The 18,596-nt window shown below is 46.8% G+C and overlaps 1 protein-coding gene across 18 annotated transcripts in view; it reads left to right on the top strand.

Annotated features, from left to right (window-relative positions):
• Positions 1–18,596, top strand: part of APBB2 (amyloid beta precursor protein binding family B member 2) — a 317,140-nt gene that overhangs the window by 220,628 nt on the left and 77,916 nt on the right. For 13 of the 18 annotated variants that reach the window (XM_053922819.2, XM_053922824.2, XM_053922818.2 and 10 more), the window contains 3 exons: positions 1,339–1,401; positions 1,788–1,873; positions 1,990–2,050. In XM_053922819.2, the coding sequence (XP_053778794.1) occupies positions 1,339–1,401; positions 1,788–1,873; positions 1,990–2,050 (210 nt within the window). The remainder of the gene's footprint in view (positions 1–1,338; positions 1,402–1,787; positions 1,874–1,989; positions 2,051–18,596) is intronic. The other 5 variants (XM_045182788.3, XM_045182789.3, XM_045182790.3 and 2 more) reach the window with 1 other exon arrangement.

Raw genomic sequence — 18,596 nt, forward strand, 5'->3', positions numbered from 1 at the left:
TAGACCTGGAGAACACAATGCTAAGTGAAATAAGCCAGTCAGAGAAAGACAAACACCATATGATCTCACTCATATGTGCAATCTAACGAACATTCTGAACTAACAAGCAAAATAGTGACAGACTCACAGAGAGCAGGCTGACAGCTCTGGGTGGGGGTAGCAGGTGGAGGGATTGAGGGAAAAGACTCGTGAACATAGACAACAGGGTGGTGAATGCAGGGGGAGAGGGGGTTAAAGGGTGATAAATGGTAATGGAAAAAATACAATAAAAATAAAATTAAGAAAACAAAAATTTTATTAATATTGTGAGCATAAGTTATAGGTCTTGTTTCCTTCCCATTTTCAAAGAACTTCAGTTGAAAAGTTTCCTTTGTTGATTTATTATCTGAGAAAAGAGATTTGCCCACCATGTTAATTTGCCCACCATGACAAATTCATAAGGACGTCCTGGCTTTTATTAGCATTATTTCCCTAAATCTTAGATGAAAAATACTTGAATAGTCACTCAAGCTAGTGGAAAATTTAAAATGTTTCCTTCTTGTCCAAGATGAATGGAAGTTGTTGTTCAGATTCAAAGAAAGAAGACTTCTACCAACAAGGCAAGGTTTCATGCTTTGTTCTGTGATTATGTTTAGTGATCAAATATTAATTTGTGACGAGGCTGTGTGTCAGAGAAGTAGAGCATATTATGAATTAGAGGAACTTACATTAGCTTGTTCAGGGCTATTTTAGGTTTGGTTAAATCTCAGCAAGATGATGTCAGGCCATGTTCCTTACTCACTCTCTTTCCTCTTCATTGTCCTTTTTTTTTTTCTTTCAAATAAAAATAATTTGACCACTCAGCTTTTTATGCACTTCGCCATGGCATTCCTATTCCTCAGTTCCAGACCAGCACACTGACAGGTGTCGGCCCTAATTCCCCCTCTACCGAGGAAATAGCTCTGTTTGCTCAGCGGGAGAGAAGAGGGTTCCTGTGGAATTGGGTGTGCCAGGCATTTAATATTCAGAAGCATTTTGTTTTCCTTGTCAGACCACATTTAGAAAATAACTTCTTTGTCTGCTAATAATGTTTAGTCCTTTGTTTTGGTAAATAAAGTGCCAGCTCTTTCCTCCTGCCTGGTCTGCAGGAGATAATATAGCTCTAGATAGAGTGAGCGAGCTAACCAGTTGCTGTTAGAATGAATTTGTTCCCTAACCCATCCTGTGAATATCAATGCTAACAACCTGGTTTCGTGTTTTGTTTTTTTTTTTTCCTTTCCTTTCCTTTTCTCTTTTTTTGTCCTCCCCGCTCCCTTAAATCAATGTGCTTTGTTCCTGTGTGAATAACTATATGTCTAGAAACAGCCATGGAGTGATTTTGCTGTTCTGAATGGGGGAAAGATTAATAGTGACATTTGGAAGGCAAGTATATTGTCAGCTTTAAGATCATGTAATATTTTGTTCTTTTTGCATGGCTGGGGTGCACCTTTTCCTTTGCGGACATCATGCGTTCTGCAGGGTTGGGGTGATGGGGCTTCTTGCTAGGGATGTCCAGCTTACACACACGTGGCCTTTTTTTTGGCATCTCCTGTCGTGAGTGACTTCGAGCTGAGCGCCCCAGGTTGCCTGTTGTCTCGTGAGCAGCGCCTTGCGTTGAGTCAGCATCCAGCAGCCCTTGCATGCCTCTTCCCGCCTAAGCTCGTGGGCACTGTGCTGCAGGCCGGGCGGGCTCTTCTCCCTCATCATGTTTGAAGGCATGTCATGGGTCCTCCCCCGCTCTCCACTAACAGACATCTGTTTTCCTCCAGGATTTGCATGCAGCCACAGTTAACCCGGACCCCAGTCTAAAAGAGTTTGAAGGAGCCACACTACGCTATGCATCTTTGAAACTCAGGTAGGGCACTGGAAGGACCAGCCATGACGTATGGTTTTTTTGCCACCAGAGTTTGTGGTAGAATTCTAAGTCCCATTTTCTGTTTTGTTTTATTTCTTTGTTTTTTTTTTTTCTAGAAACGCCCCACATGCTGATGATGATGATTCTTGCAGTATCAACAGTGACCCAGAAGCCAAGGTTTGTAAAAACGCGCTTTCAGCAACTCGATTATACTCTTGCATCAAAGTAATGACTTTGGATAATGGCCCAGTTTTACAAGCCATCACCCCAGAGCCACTTATTAAGTAATTATCGCTCAATCTGCTCTCTTTTCTAATCTCCCCAACACGTAAAGTAAATCCCTACACCAGGTTAGCTTTGGGAGGATTCTGTAATGGTCGTGACTCTGCCTATATCTTGTACATCGGTTCCTTGCACAATGTAACAAGTTAAAATTATTGTTTGACTGGGTGGGTTTCAGAAGCCTTTCGGGGTAAACCAGGTTCTGCCTTGCAGAGCTGAACAGGCGGAACGAGACCCCTCACACCTGCCCCTCCAGGGCAGCCTCACACCCAGGCAAGGTGAAACCTCTTTGCTGTCCCTATCATAAGCACAGATGCAGTTTATATTGGAAAGGGAGAGTGAACTTTTGCCTTGGGACTTTCTGGTGGGGTACCAGCAGGGCCAGTGCTATGCGCATGGGGTCATGCCGTCGAACAGGACACTGGGCTGAGAATCAGAGCCCCAGGCCTGGGGTGTAGTGCAGTGCGGCTGCCATCTTGAAATTCTTAATAAGTTTGTCTTTGACTTTGTGTGTTATTAAGTGAACCCCGGTGGGGCATTGGAGCGTGTACCAGGGAGCGGAGCCTTATGCACAGTCCTGCCACCTCCCTAACCCTGTCCCCACCCACCAGCCTGTTGCCTTCCACCCCTGTAGGGGCCGAGGTGTGAGCATGGGGAGAGTTGGTGTTGGGCACCCAGCTCCATGACATCTTGGCAAGGGTCAAAGTGGCCTTCCCAGCTCAGGCTGATGCACCTGGGGTGCTTAGTGGGTGGCTCTGTGGGGGTAAAGCCTGCCTACTCTCAGTCTAGGTACCTCCCATGTCCTGGCAGAGAGGTTGCAATAAACTTGAGGCAGACATGCCTGCTTTGAGTTGGGGGTGGGGGTGGGTGAGTCCATGGGAAAGGGGGATTCCTAGCTCAACTTCCCCAGCCCTGGCCAGGGCATGATGTATCAGTCCAGCAGCTGGTTGGAGGGGGAGCCCAGAAGATGATGGCCTGTGGGGCGGACAGGGCCCCTGGGTACCTCTGATGCTCTGCACCCACCCTACAAGGATCCCCATGTCCCACGGAACATGACATGATGAAATAACCAGAAGAAAATGAAGTTTCATGTTTTAATACTTTTACAGCATTTTTTTCCTGCTCTTTTGAACAAGGGGCGCTAAATTTTTGTGTTGCATGTTTCATTTTTATTTGCAAGTTATGAAGCTGGTTCTAGATACTTTTTCTGAATCTTGAAGAAGATCTGTGTCTGTGAATAAAACAACAAGTAGGTTCCCTTAGTAGTAGTTACACCCTGCAGGTTCAAAACCTTGACTCCTTTGCCAGAAACTGCTGAATTGCCATTGGTTCTGTAAGACTCAGGGTCATGGTTGAAAAATCCACTGCTCCTAGTCTGCTTGGCTTTGTTCCAAACAGCCTGACTGCGTGGAGGCCGAGGAAGAACCAGCGGCGTTCTGAACAGGCCTTGGGCTGCGGCTAGCCTGCTGGCCCTTAAAGATCAATTTGATGGCAGGGAAGGGATGCAGTAGAATAGGAAGGTGAGATGTGAATGATGTGCTTTGCTACCAGGTGTTTTACAAGGGGCATCCACACTGGCTGGCGAGGAAGGGTGAGCGACAGCAGTATCTTTCTCGCTCTTAAGGGCTGGGGCAGGGATGTCTTATCCATGTGAAACTGATAAGAGAGGGTGGGGTGGGAATGGACATGGAATTGGTACCAGAAACAGAGGCCTGGTTGAAGTAGCGCTGAAGTCGGCGCTTTCTTTTTCCCTTCAGTCGAATGGCTTACTGGATTCTTTATCTGCCACCCTTCTGTGGCCAGCATGTCTGTTCCCACACCCGCTGTGAATTTGGTCATGTCAATAAGAGGGTTCAGCTTCGTCATAAGTTACTGAAGTTGTACTTAGTTCTGAACCAACAAGTCCAGGTCCTCTGTACATGTGTATTCTACTTTGTTCCATACACGATATGAGAAGACTTATGTGAACAAACCCTTTCTAGAAATGGCATAGAAAATATTTGCATTGAAGGGTGAAGGTCACGAATCTCTGTAAGGGCAACTCAGATTCTTGAAGGGACTTCTGCAAAGTACGCCAGCTTCTAACCACCCCACCGCCCTAGGTCTGAAGGTCCCTGTGCTATAGAAAGTCACTGTCGCCATTGAGGACCCCAAGCATATTGGGGAGGGGAAAGGGTTTCCAAACCCTACTTTCTGTGAATCACACTGTTTGTAAGGCAAAGCACCCCAGTTCCTAATGGAATGTGATGGTTTTTCTGCTGCCTCATGATAAAATCGTTATAGTAATGAATATTTATTGAGCACGAACTTCAGGATTCGAATCCGAGCCATCTGACCCCAGAGCCCCTGCTCACACGGCTGTCTAGAGCGGCAGTTTTCATCGCATGGCACACATAAACTGATTACTGAAATTCTGCGGCACGCCAAAAATAATTGCGTCTTTGGTCCATCTGACAAAAAATAGGTGTGATTTTGATTCATCCACACCGGACAGCTGTTGTTGTGTTGGCTGCTGTCATTCTTTTTCATCTGACAGTCTGGTGAACAGGAGGTCAGCGCCCCTGCCTAAAGAGCCAGGCGTTGCATGTTTTACAAATCGTGCGGCACACGGGTTTAAAAACCCCTGGTCTAGAGAAAAGTCTCACTTGTAGCTTTAGTTAGGCGCCCCCAGCAAATAATTTGACCAGTGTCCTCAATAAATTCCAAATGTTTGTAGATAAAGGGAAATGTGGATATTATCTGTTGGTATTTCGTAGCATTAGTCGTCGGAACCAAAGGACAAACATGCCAGCAACACTCATCTCCGGTGAATCGGTGCAGGACTGCGGCCCGGGTTGCGGGTCTGCCCTGAGGCAGAGATGAACTCTGACCTCCAGATGGGCCGCGGGTGCAGCTGCGCTCGGACCTTGCCTCAGCGGGATCATGTCAGCTGGTCTCAGGGTGAAGGTGGGGCCCAGGATAGTAGGAAGCGGGGGGGCTGGAATGGGATGGAGTGGGTGATCGGCAGACCCACTCATGTGGCACCACCAGGCACATGGTGGCACTGACGTCCCTTTGTGGACGCCGAGGTGTCTCTCTGCGTTTCTCGTCAGGTTGCTTGTCATGCCACCCATCAGGGAATCGGGCCAAGCAAAGCCCCGTGAGGAGAGCCAAGGCGTTCTTTCAGAATTACAACTATTTCAAAATCCGACAGCACCAAATGCAATTTTGTTTTATTTTTTAACAAATTTTGAAGAAGTCAGTGAATTTAGAACTGATTTTAACGAAGCCACTTTGGAAGAGCCTCCCCCCCACCCCCGTCTACCCTCTTCGTCACTCCTCACCCATTTCGTGTTGCCCAGGGCACTGAAGAAGGAGCAAATGCCAAGAAGACCGGGGTTTTCCAAACGCTCAAGCTCTGTCGAAGCATTTTCTCTGGATAAGCATTTACATGGCTCAGTCTGCCATGGATTAGGGAACTGCATGCCCCACTCCCCAGTAAGCAGCAAGTATCTTGTCGTTGGAAGGAAAATATTTCATGTACCATGAAATTCTAAATGTAGTCCCTGAGGAGTGATTACCAAAAAGATTATGATAGAAAATGTCTTCCTTATTCCCTGAATGAGATCTACATGCTAAAAAGATAAAAAACTATTTTTAGACTATCGGGATGTGCATACTTGGAGCTCTCTCCGGCCACTCCGAGTCTGGCTGTCGTGCTAATCTTTAGTTCAGTGTAAACTCTGAATGGCCACGGCAACATAAAGTGACTCCCCCCCCCACCCCGCCTTCCCTCCACCTGCCAAAAAGCAAAGTAATTTTTATAATTCTGAAAATGTTTTCTGAGCATACCTAATTTTTTTCATCCTCACCTGAGGATATATTGTTATTGATTTGAGAGAGAAAAACATCGATCAGTTGCCTCCCACTCCTACCCCGACCGGGGATCAAACCCACAATCTAGTTATGTGCCCTGACCAGGATTTGAACCCCCAAACTACAGAAGAGTGGCAAAGATGCAGTTCCCACATATCCTTCACCTAGCTTTCCCTAATAACATCTTCATAGTCATGGCACAATTGTCGAAACTAAGAAGTTAATATTGATACCGTATTATTAACTAACTAACCTATGGACTTTATATCCCCCCCCTTTTTTTTTTTTTTGCTAATATCCTTCTGTTCCAAGACCTAGTCTAGGATACTACACTGCATATAATGAGCTGTTTAAAAATAATTTCACATATTGCTCTCTACAAGGCTCAGATTTGCCATTCTTAATTCCGTTATAATAGTCCATGTAATTTATGGCACCCACGGCCACAGGAACAAGTTCCAGTACTATAGAGCAGATCTACAACTTCATAAAAGTAGGTGACTGTTTTTTCTTTTAAATTACTGCTTTGGTATATAGGTTGCTAAAACTGATATTACCAGGTCAAAGGCTATCAGTTTGTAGCTGGTCGCTTATTACCAAGTCGCTTTCAGAAAGGCTCCAGCAGCACGTAATTTCATCAGTAATATCCTAGGATACACCTCTCTGTCCACTGCCCACTTTACTCCAGGCTTTGTCATTGTTATTTATTTATCTTTGCTTTATTGCACGAGAGCTGCTACCTCCTAGTTTCAAATTTCCCCTTCTTAAACCATCATCAAGATCAGATATTTCTTACAAAACTCTGTGTTTCTGTCTGTTCTTAGCTATATTTTCCTCTTATCGTTCTATGCATTTTTCTAGATTGAAAATTGTATTGTGGAACAATGTTAGATTTACAGAAAAGTTGCAGAGATAGCACAGTGTTCTCGTACCCGCCACCCAGCTTCGCCTTGTGACGTGTCCCACACGACCCTGGTACATTTGTCAAAGCTGAGAAACAAACATCAGGACAAAGCTAAATACCTTGTTCTGATTTTTACCAGTTTTTCTTCTAATGTCTTTTTTCCTGTTCCAGGATCTAATTCAGTATACCACATTGTGTTTTGTCCCTGTGCATTTTTAAATTCAAAACTTTATTATTATAATTTTAAATATTTTTGCAATCATTATTTTTCGTTGTCTTTTTTTCTGTTACTTGTCCGTGTGAAAGTTTTAAAAACCTTTGTGTATTTTAAACCTTTTGTAAACAGTTGCCTCTCATGCTTCATTTACCAAAAAGGCAACTCCTTGCCATATTTGGGTGACTGGATAGCTTACATTTCTAAATTCCCATTATTTTACAGTCTCTCCCCTGTGGCTCATCCTACTTTGATACCATAAAATTCAAATTTAGCTCTATAACACTTTCCATTTCTCATGGCATGTGAGGCATGTCTGGCCAAATGCTTGATTAGAATTACCAACACAGAAATAAAACCATATAGTTAAGTTGCAGAAAACTGAATGCTTTGAAAAATATGTACTGGTTTCTTAGAGTTCTTTCCATCCTGTGTCACTCTGCTAAGACTTCTGTAAAGGAGACGTTCTGCCCCCTTGTGGACAATATTGAAAATGGCATCTTTAAAGAAATTGCCTAAAGCTACATTTCATTTGGAATCATGGGATTATAGTTGAAAGTGACCGTAGAGATGATCTAATGGGCCTCTTTTACAGGTGAAAAAAGTGAGTCCCAGAAAATTTGAGCAAATGACTCCTAGAGTCGCACAGCTGGTAGTGGAGATGGCATTCAAAAGTGGGTCTCCTGGGCCTTTGACCACAGAGCTACTACCCACTCTCAGTGACTAACCTCAGTTTCAGGGTATTTGTGGGGAGAGGTTTTTAGAACCTCATTTGGAACACTGGTCTTTGGAATCCATAGTAAAAGAACTGGGTAAGGAAGATTTTTTATCCCAAGCACTACATTTTCTGGGTTTCCACTTCCTCACCCGTAAAGTGAATGTGTCATCATCTCAGAAGTCACTTCTGGTTCTGAGCGATTTTAAGGTTCCTAATAGAACACAGCACTTTGGATCCATGGCACCTGGCGATAAAATTGCGCAGCCTGATCTCTCGTCAAATCTGGAGAAGGAAAGGGAGAGTAATGTGCTCTGGAGTACCTACCGTCCAGGCCTGGAGACGGGTGGCTGGCACAGGCACTTAACATTCAATGTTCCTGCAAACACAAGGCATCGTGCTTACTTCCTCCGTGTTATAGATGAGGAACAGATGCTTGGACAGATTAAATACTTTGTTTCTCACACAAATTAATTTGTTTTCTCCACACAGCTAATAACTTGTGGAACTGGGACTCGAACTCAGATGCATTTCACTCCAAAGCCCTAGAAAGTGTCGTGCCCACCGACTCCCAGTCATTGCTTCCCTAAGCTTTAACGTCTCTCTGGCTGCCTGGGAATTTGGGCGGAGGGAGCAGAGATGCTGGAAGCAGGCATGGTGGGGGAACTGGAGGGTCGGTGCCCGAGGACAGACCCCGCCCTTCTTTGCACCACCACCCCGGCTCACGTGGCCCAGGGCTCTGTGGTGGCTTTCAGACTTTCCTGTACACGTGGACATGTTCAGTTGTTCTGGGTCAGGGTGAGGGACCACATTTCTTCTAAGCTCTCAGGGGTTCCTGGTGCTGCCGGTCTACTAAACTCCGTGTTCAGCAGTAATGGCTACACGTTCAAAACCTGATAAATGAGGCCTCGTCTTCGTGCACCTTCCGCCGGGGCGTGGACGTAGTCCGTCACACACCAGCCTTCCAGTTCTCTCATGGCGTTTGCCTTCAGGTCTCAGCTGCTCATGGAGTTTTATCCGGATGTTGTGTTTTGTGAAAGTTTTGCTCTTCTCCTCACTCTTTTGTTGTAACCTGCCCCAGATGGAGAGGAAGGGGGAGAAAGGTGATGCAAATCAGTCGGGTAGTAGGTTTGTTAGAGGACCCTTCTGAAATGAATGGTGAATAAACATGAGACTCTAATATATTCATCTGTGAGCGTTATTATGCGTGCCCTCCCTTGGTTCCTGTTAGCATAGATTTTCATGAAGTAATTATATTAGCGGCTACTGACTAGATTAGTACTAATAGATAAACAGGAAGGAGTAGGGAGTATCCTTTCTCATTCAGATTTATTTCTGGTCTGTGTAGCAAATTCATTATCATTACTTAGCATTTATATGGGATTTTATGTCAGCATGTAGTTCTTATAATTGATTTTTGTTCATGTGGAGCAGGTTTTTTTCTTTCAGAAACCCTGGTCTGTGTGAGAAGTTTGGATTTGATTTCTGTTGTAGATTTGTTAATAGCATCAACAACACTTATTGAATACCTAATGCCAATGGACAGGCTGCGTGATGTAACAGTTAAGAGCATGGACTCTGGACCCAGACTGCGTGGGTTCAAAGCCAGGCTCTGCTACTTCCTGTCTGGATAAGCCACTCAGCCTTGTGTAAGTTACCTTATCTATAAAATATTAATTAGACTGGCTGATTTCTAATGCTTCTTCCTACTCTCACAGTTTCTAATTCTGGGATTTACTATAAAAGAAGAAGATTAAGCATTGGGTGGGGGGTCCAGGGCTCTGCTGATGTGGCCACGCCTCTGTCCATCTCTGAGCCTCCGTTTTCTTGTGCAGTCAGATGACAGGTGGACCAGATGGCAGGCCTCCGGTTTCCTCATTTGTGGTGAGGATAATAGTAGTGTCTACCTCACAGGCTGCTCTAAACATTCGGCGAGTTGATATATTGCAATCATGAGATATATGTCAAATCCTTCAAACTGTCCCCAGCACATAATAAGCATTCTTTATGCATTAGCCATTATTATTATTCCTATTACAAGGAAGAATAGGTATGCCTCCCGCTTCAAGGGGCAGACAGCACAGGCACATTCAGTGCGTTGTGCTAAGTGAATGCTGAGCGGTGGTGTCAGGAATGGGCTGGGAGTGAGGGGTGACGCATGTGCTTTCCCAGAAGGAGACGGTGCCTCAGCCAACGAGTGGACTTGCGTTGCAACACAGATGAGTAATTCCCCCCTTTCCATAAGCGTAAGGGCAGACGATTTTTAAATAATGTGGTGTGTAAATGTGTGCTCATTTGTAGCAAATGCTTTAGGAACAGATCCGTTCAAATAAGGCCCATCCTTACTTGTCCAGTGCTGCAGATAGCATTGTTGCTGTTATCTAATCCTTTGTACTACCTAACGGAAAGCAGCCACAGCTTAAAACAAGCCTGTATTTGCTCAGGATTTTGTGGCATTTGTGAAGGGTTCAGGAGTGCAGTTCCTTTCTGATCCACATGGGGGCACCTGGGGCTGGAGGATCCCCGCCCAAGCCTGCTTCCTCACCCTGTGTCTGTGGCTGAGTGCTCCTCGGCCTCTCGCAGGGCCTCTCCCTATGGCTGGGGCTTCTCGCAGTGGTGGTCTCTGGGTAAGCAGGTGTGCTTCTCACGTGGTGTCTGGCTTCCAAGAAGTGGGAAGCTGAAGCCACCAGGTGAGACAAGGCTGTTCGTGGAAACAGCACCACATCACTTCGGCCGTATCCTGTTGATCAGGGAGGGCACAGCCCAGACCAAGTGTGGAGACATGGACTCCATCTCTTGAGGGAAAGTGGCCATCTTTGGGACATGCAGTCTGTGACAAATGTCATTCCTGCACTTCAGTCATTCAATGAAAATGTCTTTAGTGAATGAAAAGCATGATGATTAGCACAGAAACCAAGAAACCAAGAAACCAAGGCCCAGAGCCAGTGACATGCATACCAGTCCTGGAAGAATGCGTTTCGTCCTCCTATGTACGGCTTTAGGTGGACATTCACAAAGAGAAAATGAGGACCATCTCATTCAAGCCCTAGGAGAGGTGGAAGGAGTACAGGGAAGCAGCTCGACCTGCCCAAGAGTACCCCGCTGGTCTCAGAAGGGCAGAACCCACAGCCAGGCTCCCGGACGCTGGGCCAGCATGGTTCCCCACCAAGCAGAGCTGACGCTTGCTGCCTCTTGGACACTGAACCGTTCGTTGGCCTTGGGTGCTCATTTGTCCCCTCGCTCAGAGGAGAGCTTTTCTGTTTGTAAAACTGTTTTCCTCCATTTATTTGCCAACACAGCCAAACAGTGCTGCGTTCCTGGCAGCACCACGGCCTCCTTTCCCTTGTTAACTTCTGGTCACCACACTTGCCTGAATGGAGCAGTCGAGGAATTGGCAGCCGAGTGCGCCCCGAGCTTTGAAGAGTGCTGTTGAAACGCCCTGTTATTTTTCAACTATTGGCAGCTGTGCCCTGTGATGGCAGATGCCTGGAAAAGCTAGTTAAGGGGAGGCAGACTTCCCTCTTCCCCTGGAGGAAGGTGGTAGGAAACAGGTGAAATGATGGGCAGCAGGGGCAGAGATGGGCATCCTAAGAAGGCCCGAGCAGCAGGTGCATGGACCTGGCCCCGTGGGATCCTGGCAGAGAACTCTGGGCTACGTGGAGCCCCTGAATGGAGCAGCCCTGGGCAGAAGCAGCAGGGATGCATTCCTCTGTCACGGCTGGGTCCTCCAGGAAGGGCCAGCTGGCAGAGACCTGGGGACCCTGAGCTGGCATTCCAGGACTGCCTGGAAAATTGCCAACAGACATTTGGCCTTGTTCTCTTGGGGCTGTTGACCGAGACCTTAATACCAGCACCAATATTGAGGTTGTAATGCTAGCATGTCTTATTTCTTTGCAGCTAATAAGGTGTGTAGAGAAACAATGGTTCCATCTGCAGGACTGTTAGAATAGTTCCGGTGCTGAGCTGTTTCAGCTAAGCCACGCCATCCCCTTCCAGCGAGGACTCCTATTTAAAGCTCATCAAAGATCAGAGCCTGAGTTCATCCTCCGTCCCTGGCTCTGCTGCTTGTAAGCAAATCAGTTGAGTAGTCAGGCCCCCATATTTTCAGTCCCTAAACTGATACCAAAAGTGGCAGCTCTCCACCCTTGTCAGTAATGGATTCAGCAGCCATTCATTTAGCACATACATATTCAACAGCTATTACGTGCAAGGGGCTATGAGATCAGTCACACTGGAGAGAAGAGCAAAATAAAATAACAGGGCAGGCAAGATTGCCATTTCACTTAAGAATAAGAGTTACAGTATTACTGCAATGACCGAAGGAAGCGTTAATGTACAGCTATACAGGGAGTTGCCGTCACTCCGTGGTGGAGGTGGAGTTTGAGATCAGTTCAGGAAGCAGTGACAGTAATGATATAATTGACAGCCTGTCTGTCGGGGGGACAAATGGGTACAGAAAATGTTCAGTAACACAAGTCTTCCTTTCCTAGGGCCTCTGGCTGAAGCCCAGCGTGATCTCTCAGGCTCCAGGGTCCTGGTTGAAAAGATTTGGGCTTTAGTCACCAGAGGCTTCATACTAGCTTTAAAAAAAAAAAAAAAAAAAAAAAGGACTTTAAAGTTCTCCCATTTTTCAGGAAACTGTCAATTGCCACTCTCCCTTTGCAGTGATTTTTGGAGAGTTACAAAAATGGCAGCCTCTGTCCTGCGGCCTTTACCCGCATTGGAGCACTCTTCTTGTCCAAGAGAAAGACTGTTGATAAATAATGTAGCACCTACAAAACATTCTCCCAAAAATCTGCCTTTAAAACAATTATGAAAAAATTAACACAGGGGGAAGAAGTTGTCACAAGAAGCCGAGAGATTTCCCAGTGGCCCACCGCAAACTCTGGGAGCGTGTCACCTGCAGAAGACCAGCCCATTCTGCTACAGTTCTTTGGGGACCTCTGTGGGAGAGAGGTGGGGTCTGCAGACACCCGTGTGGCGGTGCTGAGTTACCGCGGCTGGGTGCTGATGGGCTGGCCGAAGCTAGTCCCCTTCCCTCCGGAGTGTGCTGTGCGGTCTGGCTGGCACAGGGCACACCAACCACACTGTTAATGAGTGAAGAGATTCTGAAAGCATAAAAGTAAGTATGACTTTGTGTCCTCTTTTATGTGCTCAAGTGCATTTACGTGCTGCTGCCATCTTCTCCTTCGAGATACAAAGTTTCTTCCCAAAACAGCTGGGAAAACGGGATGGTGGAGGCTGTAATGCATTGTCAGGCAGGAGGGTTCACAGGGACTGCCGTTTGCAGCCCGACTTACAACCTACAGAGAGTGAACCTAGCGACTCTGGCATAGTCATCTTTGTTGAAACAGGACGGGCACTGGGGACAATGAACTCGTGGTACTGTTTCTAGAGCTTTGCCCTGGGGATAAGGAGCCCAATGGCACACGCCCTTGGTAGAGGGTTGCTTTGTCTTTGTATCTTTTTCCTTAAGAAGTTCATTATACTGCTTCCCAATTTTCCTCATGATTCCAAACCCCCGCCTTTTCCTTGGTAGCATATGTGGAAGGACAACTTTTGGTTGGCATTTACCCACAGTCAAATAATTTAAGGTACCCCTTTCATTCTTCTCTAAGAAAACTGATGTAATTTTTAATATAATGTGATATAATACATTCTATAAATTATAATGTAATATAATATAAATTTATAATAATTTTATAATTCATAGGACTCCTGTTGCTTTGATTAATTTTGGTGATTTTTGTTTGGATATTTTGCATCTTCTTATTAGAAGAAGGACAATAAACCAGATATTAAGTACCGTGGACGTACTAGGCACTCTCCTAGGTACTGTGAGATTTGAAGAATACACATATACAAGGGTCTCTGATCTCGAGTGGCTCCTGAGGGAGGCCGCAGTGGGTAGCGGAAGGGGTGCCGTGGTGAGAATCAGGAGACCCCATGCTCACCCTACCTGCCACTCATAGACTGGGAGACGCTGGGCACGCCACTTCTCCTTGATGAGCCTCATCGATCAAGCAAAGAGGACAATAAAAGCTTTGCATTCAGCTCTGAAAACAAGGTTCAGAGGCTAATTGGGCAGCTGGAATGAATTCAGTGAATAGCAGAGCATTAAGAAATGCGCTACTGAGTATCTACTATAGGAGTTCTTCGGGGAAAGGAGAGATGGGTTTTAGAATGAGGCTGCTTCTGTAGCTTGAGCCAACAGTCTCTGGCCCAGAGCACTAGACCCAGGCCAGGTCCACTCAGGGTTGAGTTGTCCCACAGGTGGCAGTAATGAGCCCCAGGCAACAGTGGGCACCCTTCTGGCTCTCCTCTGGCTGGGAGCCCTGGCCTGTGCGGAAGTCTGCAGTGTGGCTGAGCCCCCAGGCCGTAGGCTGCTGGCTATGGCACTGAATAATCTGAAATTCTGTCTCCTTCCTTTGAAAGATCCTTCTGATCTTTCAAAGCAGGTTCCCCTTATGCAAAGCTTCTCTCTGGGCCCTCTCACTGCTCAGGCTTCCTTCCACTAGCAGCGTACTTCCTTCTGTCCCATTTCCATCTCAGGGCTCTGTGGCAGGATCCCATCTGCAGAGTCACTTGGAATTTGGGTAATCTGTTGCCTTCCAGCACTCTCTGGGTCTCTCCCCTCCTTGGTTATCAGTCGTGCTTGCTCTTAGAATAATTTCTAGTTTCTGAGGCTAGTGGGCTTCCTTAAGGCTCCTTCTATTCGTCTTTGCTTGTGTCCACACATACGCAAGCTACAATGTGAATATACTTGAGACACAGGTACGTTACCTATTTGGAACAGAAACCAGCCATGTAAGTTAAAGTGGGCCAGAGCCGCTTCACTCAAGTAGAATCACATCTTGCATTTTGAGAACACAGCTCAGCTACCCAGTAAGAGCTGCCAGTCTCCATGCAAAGAACAAAGTGGAAAATCTCCACCTCAGGAACGTGACATTTTTCTTTTCTTTCTTTTTTTATTTTTTTAACCGACAACGGAGGACATTTTTTCATTGCTTCCAGAGAGAGAAGAAGGGAGAGAAATATCAGTTGGTTGCCTTCCATGTGCACCCAGACCCGGGATCGAACCCACAACCTAGGCATGTGTCCTGACTGGGAACTGAACCCACAGCCTTTCAGTAACGGGATGATGCTCCAACCAAATGAGCCACACAGGCCAGGTGACATACTTCTAAAATAGGCTTGTCATCGGCAGCACCTGCTTTGTTCCTCCTTGTGAGAAGACCAGACGCAGGAAGTCTCTCTGGTCTGTGTCTGCGGATGAAGTCCAAGATACGTCTATCCCTCGGATACCTCGTCATCTCAGGGATTAGGTTTTCAGCCTTTGTTCTGATCTAGTGCTGAACATGTCCTCCTTTTTAATATCTCAGTTCTGTGTACATGCATTCCTACCCTAAGAATTCAATATATGAAAGCAAATTCTCTAAAACAACAACTTAAAATTCTTTTTCCTTGAGTTTCCATAAGTGTAGGAGAGCATCTGTTCACATTCACTTCATCTTTGTGTTCACAGTAAGTGCCAGCTGGTCACGGACCATTTCAGTAAGTGGTGGTTACTCAGGGGTCCCTTTAAAGGCCGCCCTCCTCTCACTTGAGGCCCCGGTGTACCCACTCCACTCCACTCCACACGAGGCAGACCTCGGTCTTGTTAGCGGCAACGCTGGTGATGCTCTCGGGAGTTGGTACTCACTTGTGAGATGCGGTAGTCAGGTTGCGGGGTCCGCAGAGCCTTGTGTTCTGTAGGTCTCCGTGCGGTGGTTAAATCCTCTTTGCACATGAGGACGGGGAGACTTCTAGGGGTCAGCGTGGAGAACTAGAACATCGTGAATGCCCTCTTCGGGTTGGTAGCAGCCGTGCTTATAATTGAGGTCTTTGTCGGCCTTTGCACTTAGTAAGCTCGCTGAGTTCATCTCAGACACTTTGTAAAAGTTGCAGGTTTCTTGGTGAGTAGTGCAGTAAAACCTTTCTTATAGACCAACAATAAAAATGCAGTCAGTCCAGATGATGATGCTACTTAGAGCTAACTTCTGTCAGGCCCCGCCCCTAACGGCGGCCAGGTGCTCTGCTTAGGGGGCGGGATACTTCAGGCCACTTCCTGCCCTCATGTAATCTATCTCCTGTGTGGAGAGAGAGAAACAGCAGAACAAGGGAGGGCAAATACGGAGGAGAGTAAATCGGGAGAGAGCTAGAAAGTGCGGGGAGGGGTGCAGCTTTTAATAGTCAGGGAAGGCCACCTGAGAAGGTGACACCGCATAAGAGGTGAGGGAGGGGACTGGGTAGATGAGGGGGAAAGCCCATGGTAAGCACACGCCTGGGGGAGGAGGGATCAGCCTGGAGGCCAGTGTGGCTGGAGCCACGTGAGTGACCGGTGGGGACAGGATGGGGTAAGATGTCTGGGAGGTGTTTTACAGTTGGAGGAGTCCTGAGAGATCTTTTAGCCCAAATCCTTCTCCCTCCCCAATACCCCCTTCTCTCTCATTTGTCAGATGAGGGAGATGAGGCCTAGATAAATCAGGTGACACCCTGAAAGTCATCGGTTTGTAGCAGCACCAGGACAAGAACCTGGGGTTTCGTGGTTCCTAGTCCCACCTACACCCAGATCCAGGCAGCTTAAGGGTAGTGTGGTCCACCTTCACTACCCCTTGCCTGGCTCGCGGGGCAGATAGATGCAGTCGTTTCTCGGTATTGGCCGTACTTCTGTAAAGTTCTAGGAAGGCTCTACCGACACCGAAGGGGCAAATACTGAGCCATTGCCGCTCAAGGCTGGGATGCAGGGCTGGGTTCCTGTGAGCCTCCTGTCACAGCGTTTTCATCCGCCCTTCAACGTATAACCTTGTTTTCTGTGTGTTTCTGTTTCAAGGCCCCTTATTCAATGTAGATAGTTCATTCATGTTGAACTCACAGCCAACAGCTCTACAACTCACGCCTGAACAAAGCTTGTGAGACAGACACGTTCGCTCCATGAAGTACATCCCAGCCTCCTTGCACTTGGGGGCACAGGAAAGCACTTTGGCGCTATGCTTGCGGGGGGGGGGGGGGGGGGGGGGGGCACATTTTAAACGGCAAAGTCACCAACAAAAACCACAAAAATGCAAAAACAAAGCACTTGTACACCATGAGAAGGACACTTCTATGCAGCATGAAAGCTGAAGTAAGAAGGCAGCGTGTGACCTTGCTCAGCCTCTGCTAGGCACGTGTGCTTCATGCAGCGCAAGTTTTTGCCACTCTTTAAGTGTTTGCGAGTGACCACGAGTGTTCATTTTAGGGTTACAAATAAATTTCAGTGAGCGGGTAGATTGGCAAACACAAAATCTACAAATAGTGCGGACTGTCTGTATTTGCACATGAGCTGTTCAGGGAAAGGACTTTATTCAGGACCCAAGGGGCATCATTTTCAGTGGAGTCGTCTGCTGGGCACATTTTACAGTAGGGGATCAATTAGCTCCAAATTGCCCCAGACGCTGCCTGGAGAACATACTTGTGGCTAGCTGCTGTTAAGAATAATACTCTCCTTTCTTTGCTTAGTCTGTTTTTTAGACTCATTTGTTGAGAGGTGTGAATTTGTTACCATTTTAATGTTCATAGTTTTGATCATCTTCTTTTTCTAAACAAAGCAGGAACAGAATCATAGATATGGAAATGACATCGAGGGTTATCCACTAGGAGGGGGAGGGAGGAGAATGGGGGAAAAGGTACAGGGAATAAGAAGCATAAATGGTAGGTACAAAATAGACGGGGGGAGGTTAAGAACAGTATAGGAAATGGAGAAGCCAAAGAACTTACATGTACAACCCATGGACATGAACTAAGGGGGGATTGCTGGAGGGAATGGGGATACCAGGCAGAGGGGAGCAAAGAGGGAAAAATTGGGGCAACTGTAATAGCATAATCAATAAAATATATATTTTTAAAAAGAGAATGATACCCTTCTTTATTCCAGCATTGCAATTCCGTATTACAAATAGACTCGGCACTAGTTGAGATTGGCCTGTGTAATTCCCCATCTCTCTAGTGTCCCCACCCTGGCTGCTCCCTGCTGCCTCAGGCCCCCAGCCCAGAGGGCTCAGCCTGACTCCTGACTTCAGGCTCTTTTGGCTCCTGTCTTTGAATCAGCAACATCTCCCCTACAGCTCATAGGGCCATCTTGCTTCCCCAGCAGAACAGCAGGGCCTGCTTTACGTGCAGAGTTTGAGTATTCACTATGGCTTACTCGATGCTTGCTCGACAAGCAACACGTCTCAACAGCAGCAGACATAGGATGTGTAGTGTGAATCTGCCTTGTGGACCGTAGAACTTGCCTCCAGGCTTCTGCAAGACTCCCGCAGGGGAAGACTAAAATACCATTTACACGTTGAGGGAGTAAGAACAGTTTTCCCAGTCGTGGAGACATCTGCTGCTCTTCGGCAGGAATAGAAGGGGGATCCTGCCAGCCTAGCTGCTTGGCCTGGACTTACATTGCCTCTTACTCAAGCTCTGAGAGTGTGGGCTGAGATTCCAGGGTTTATTGGCATAAATTCGGCTTTGGTTGGCGTTCAGATGTCTCCAGCAGCAGAAGTTCCCTTTTGTTTAACATGTTCGCTGTCCCGCCAGGAGAAGTTTCTGTGGTGACTGCCACATCATTTCTTAGCGATGCTTCGTGCTGACTCTGAGCTGACTGTGGCCTTGGGCTGCAGTGGGATGGGGCTGTCTGGGAGGGGCTGTGACTGGGAATTTGACCAGGGGGCGTTGCCAGGCGCCCTAG

This window comes from Desmodus rotundus, chromosome 4, assembly GCF_022682495.2.
Source record: "Desmodus rotundus isolate HL8 chromosome 4, HLdesRot8A.1, whole genome shotgun sequence".
Lineage (NCBI taxonomy): Eukaryota > Metazoa > Chordata > Mammalia > Chiroptera > Phyllostomidae > Desmodus > Desmodus rotundus.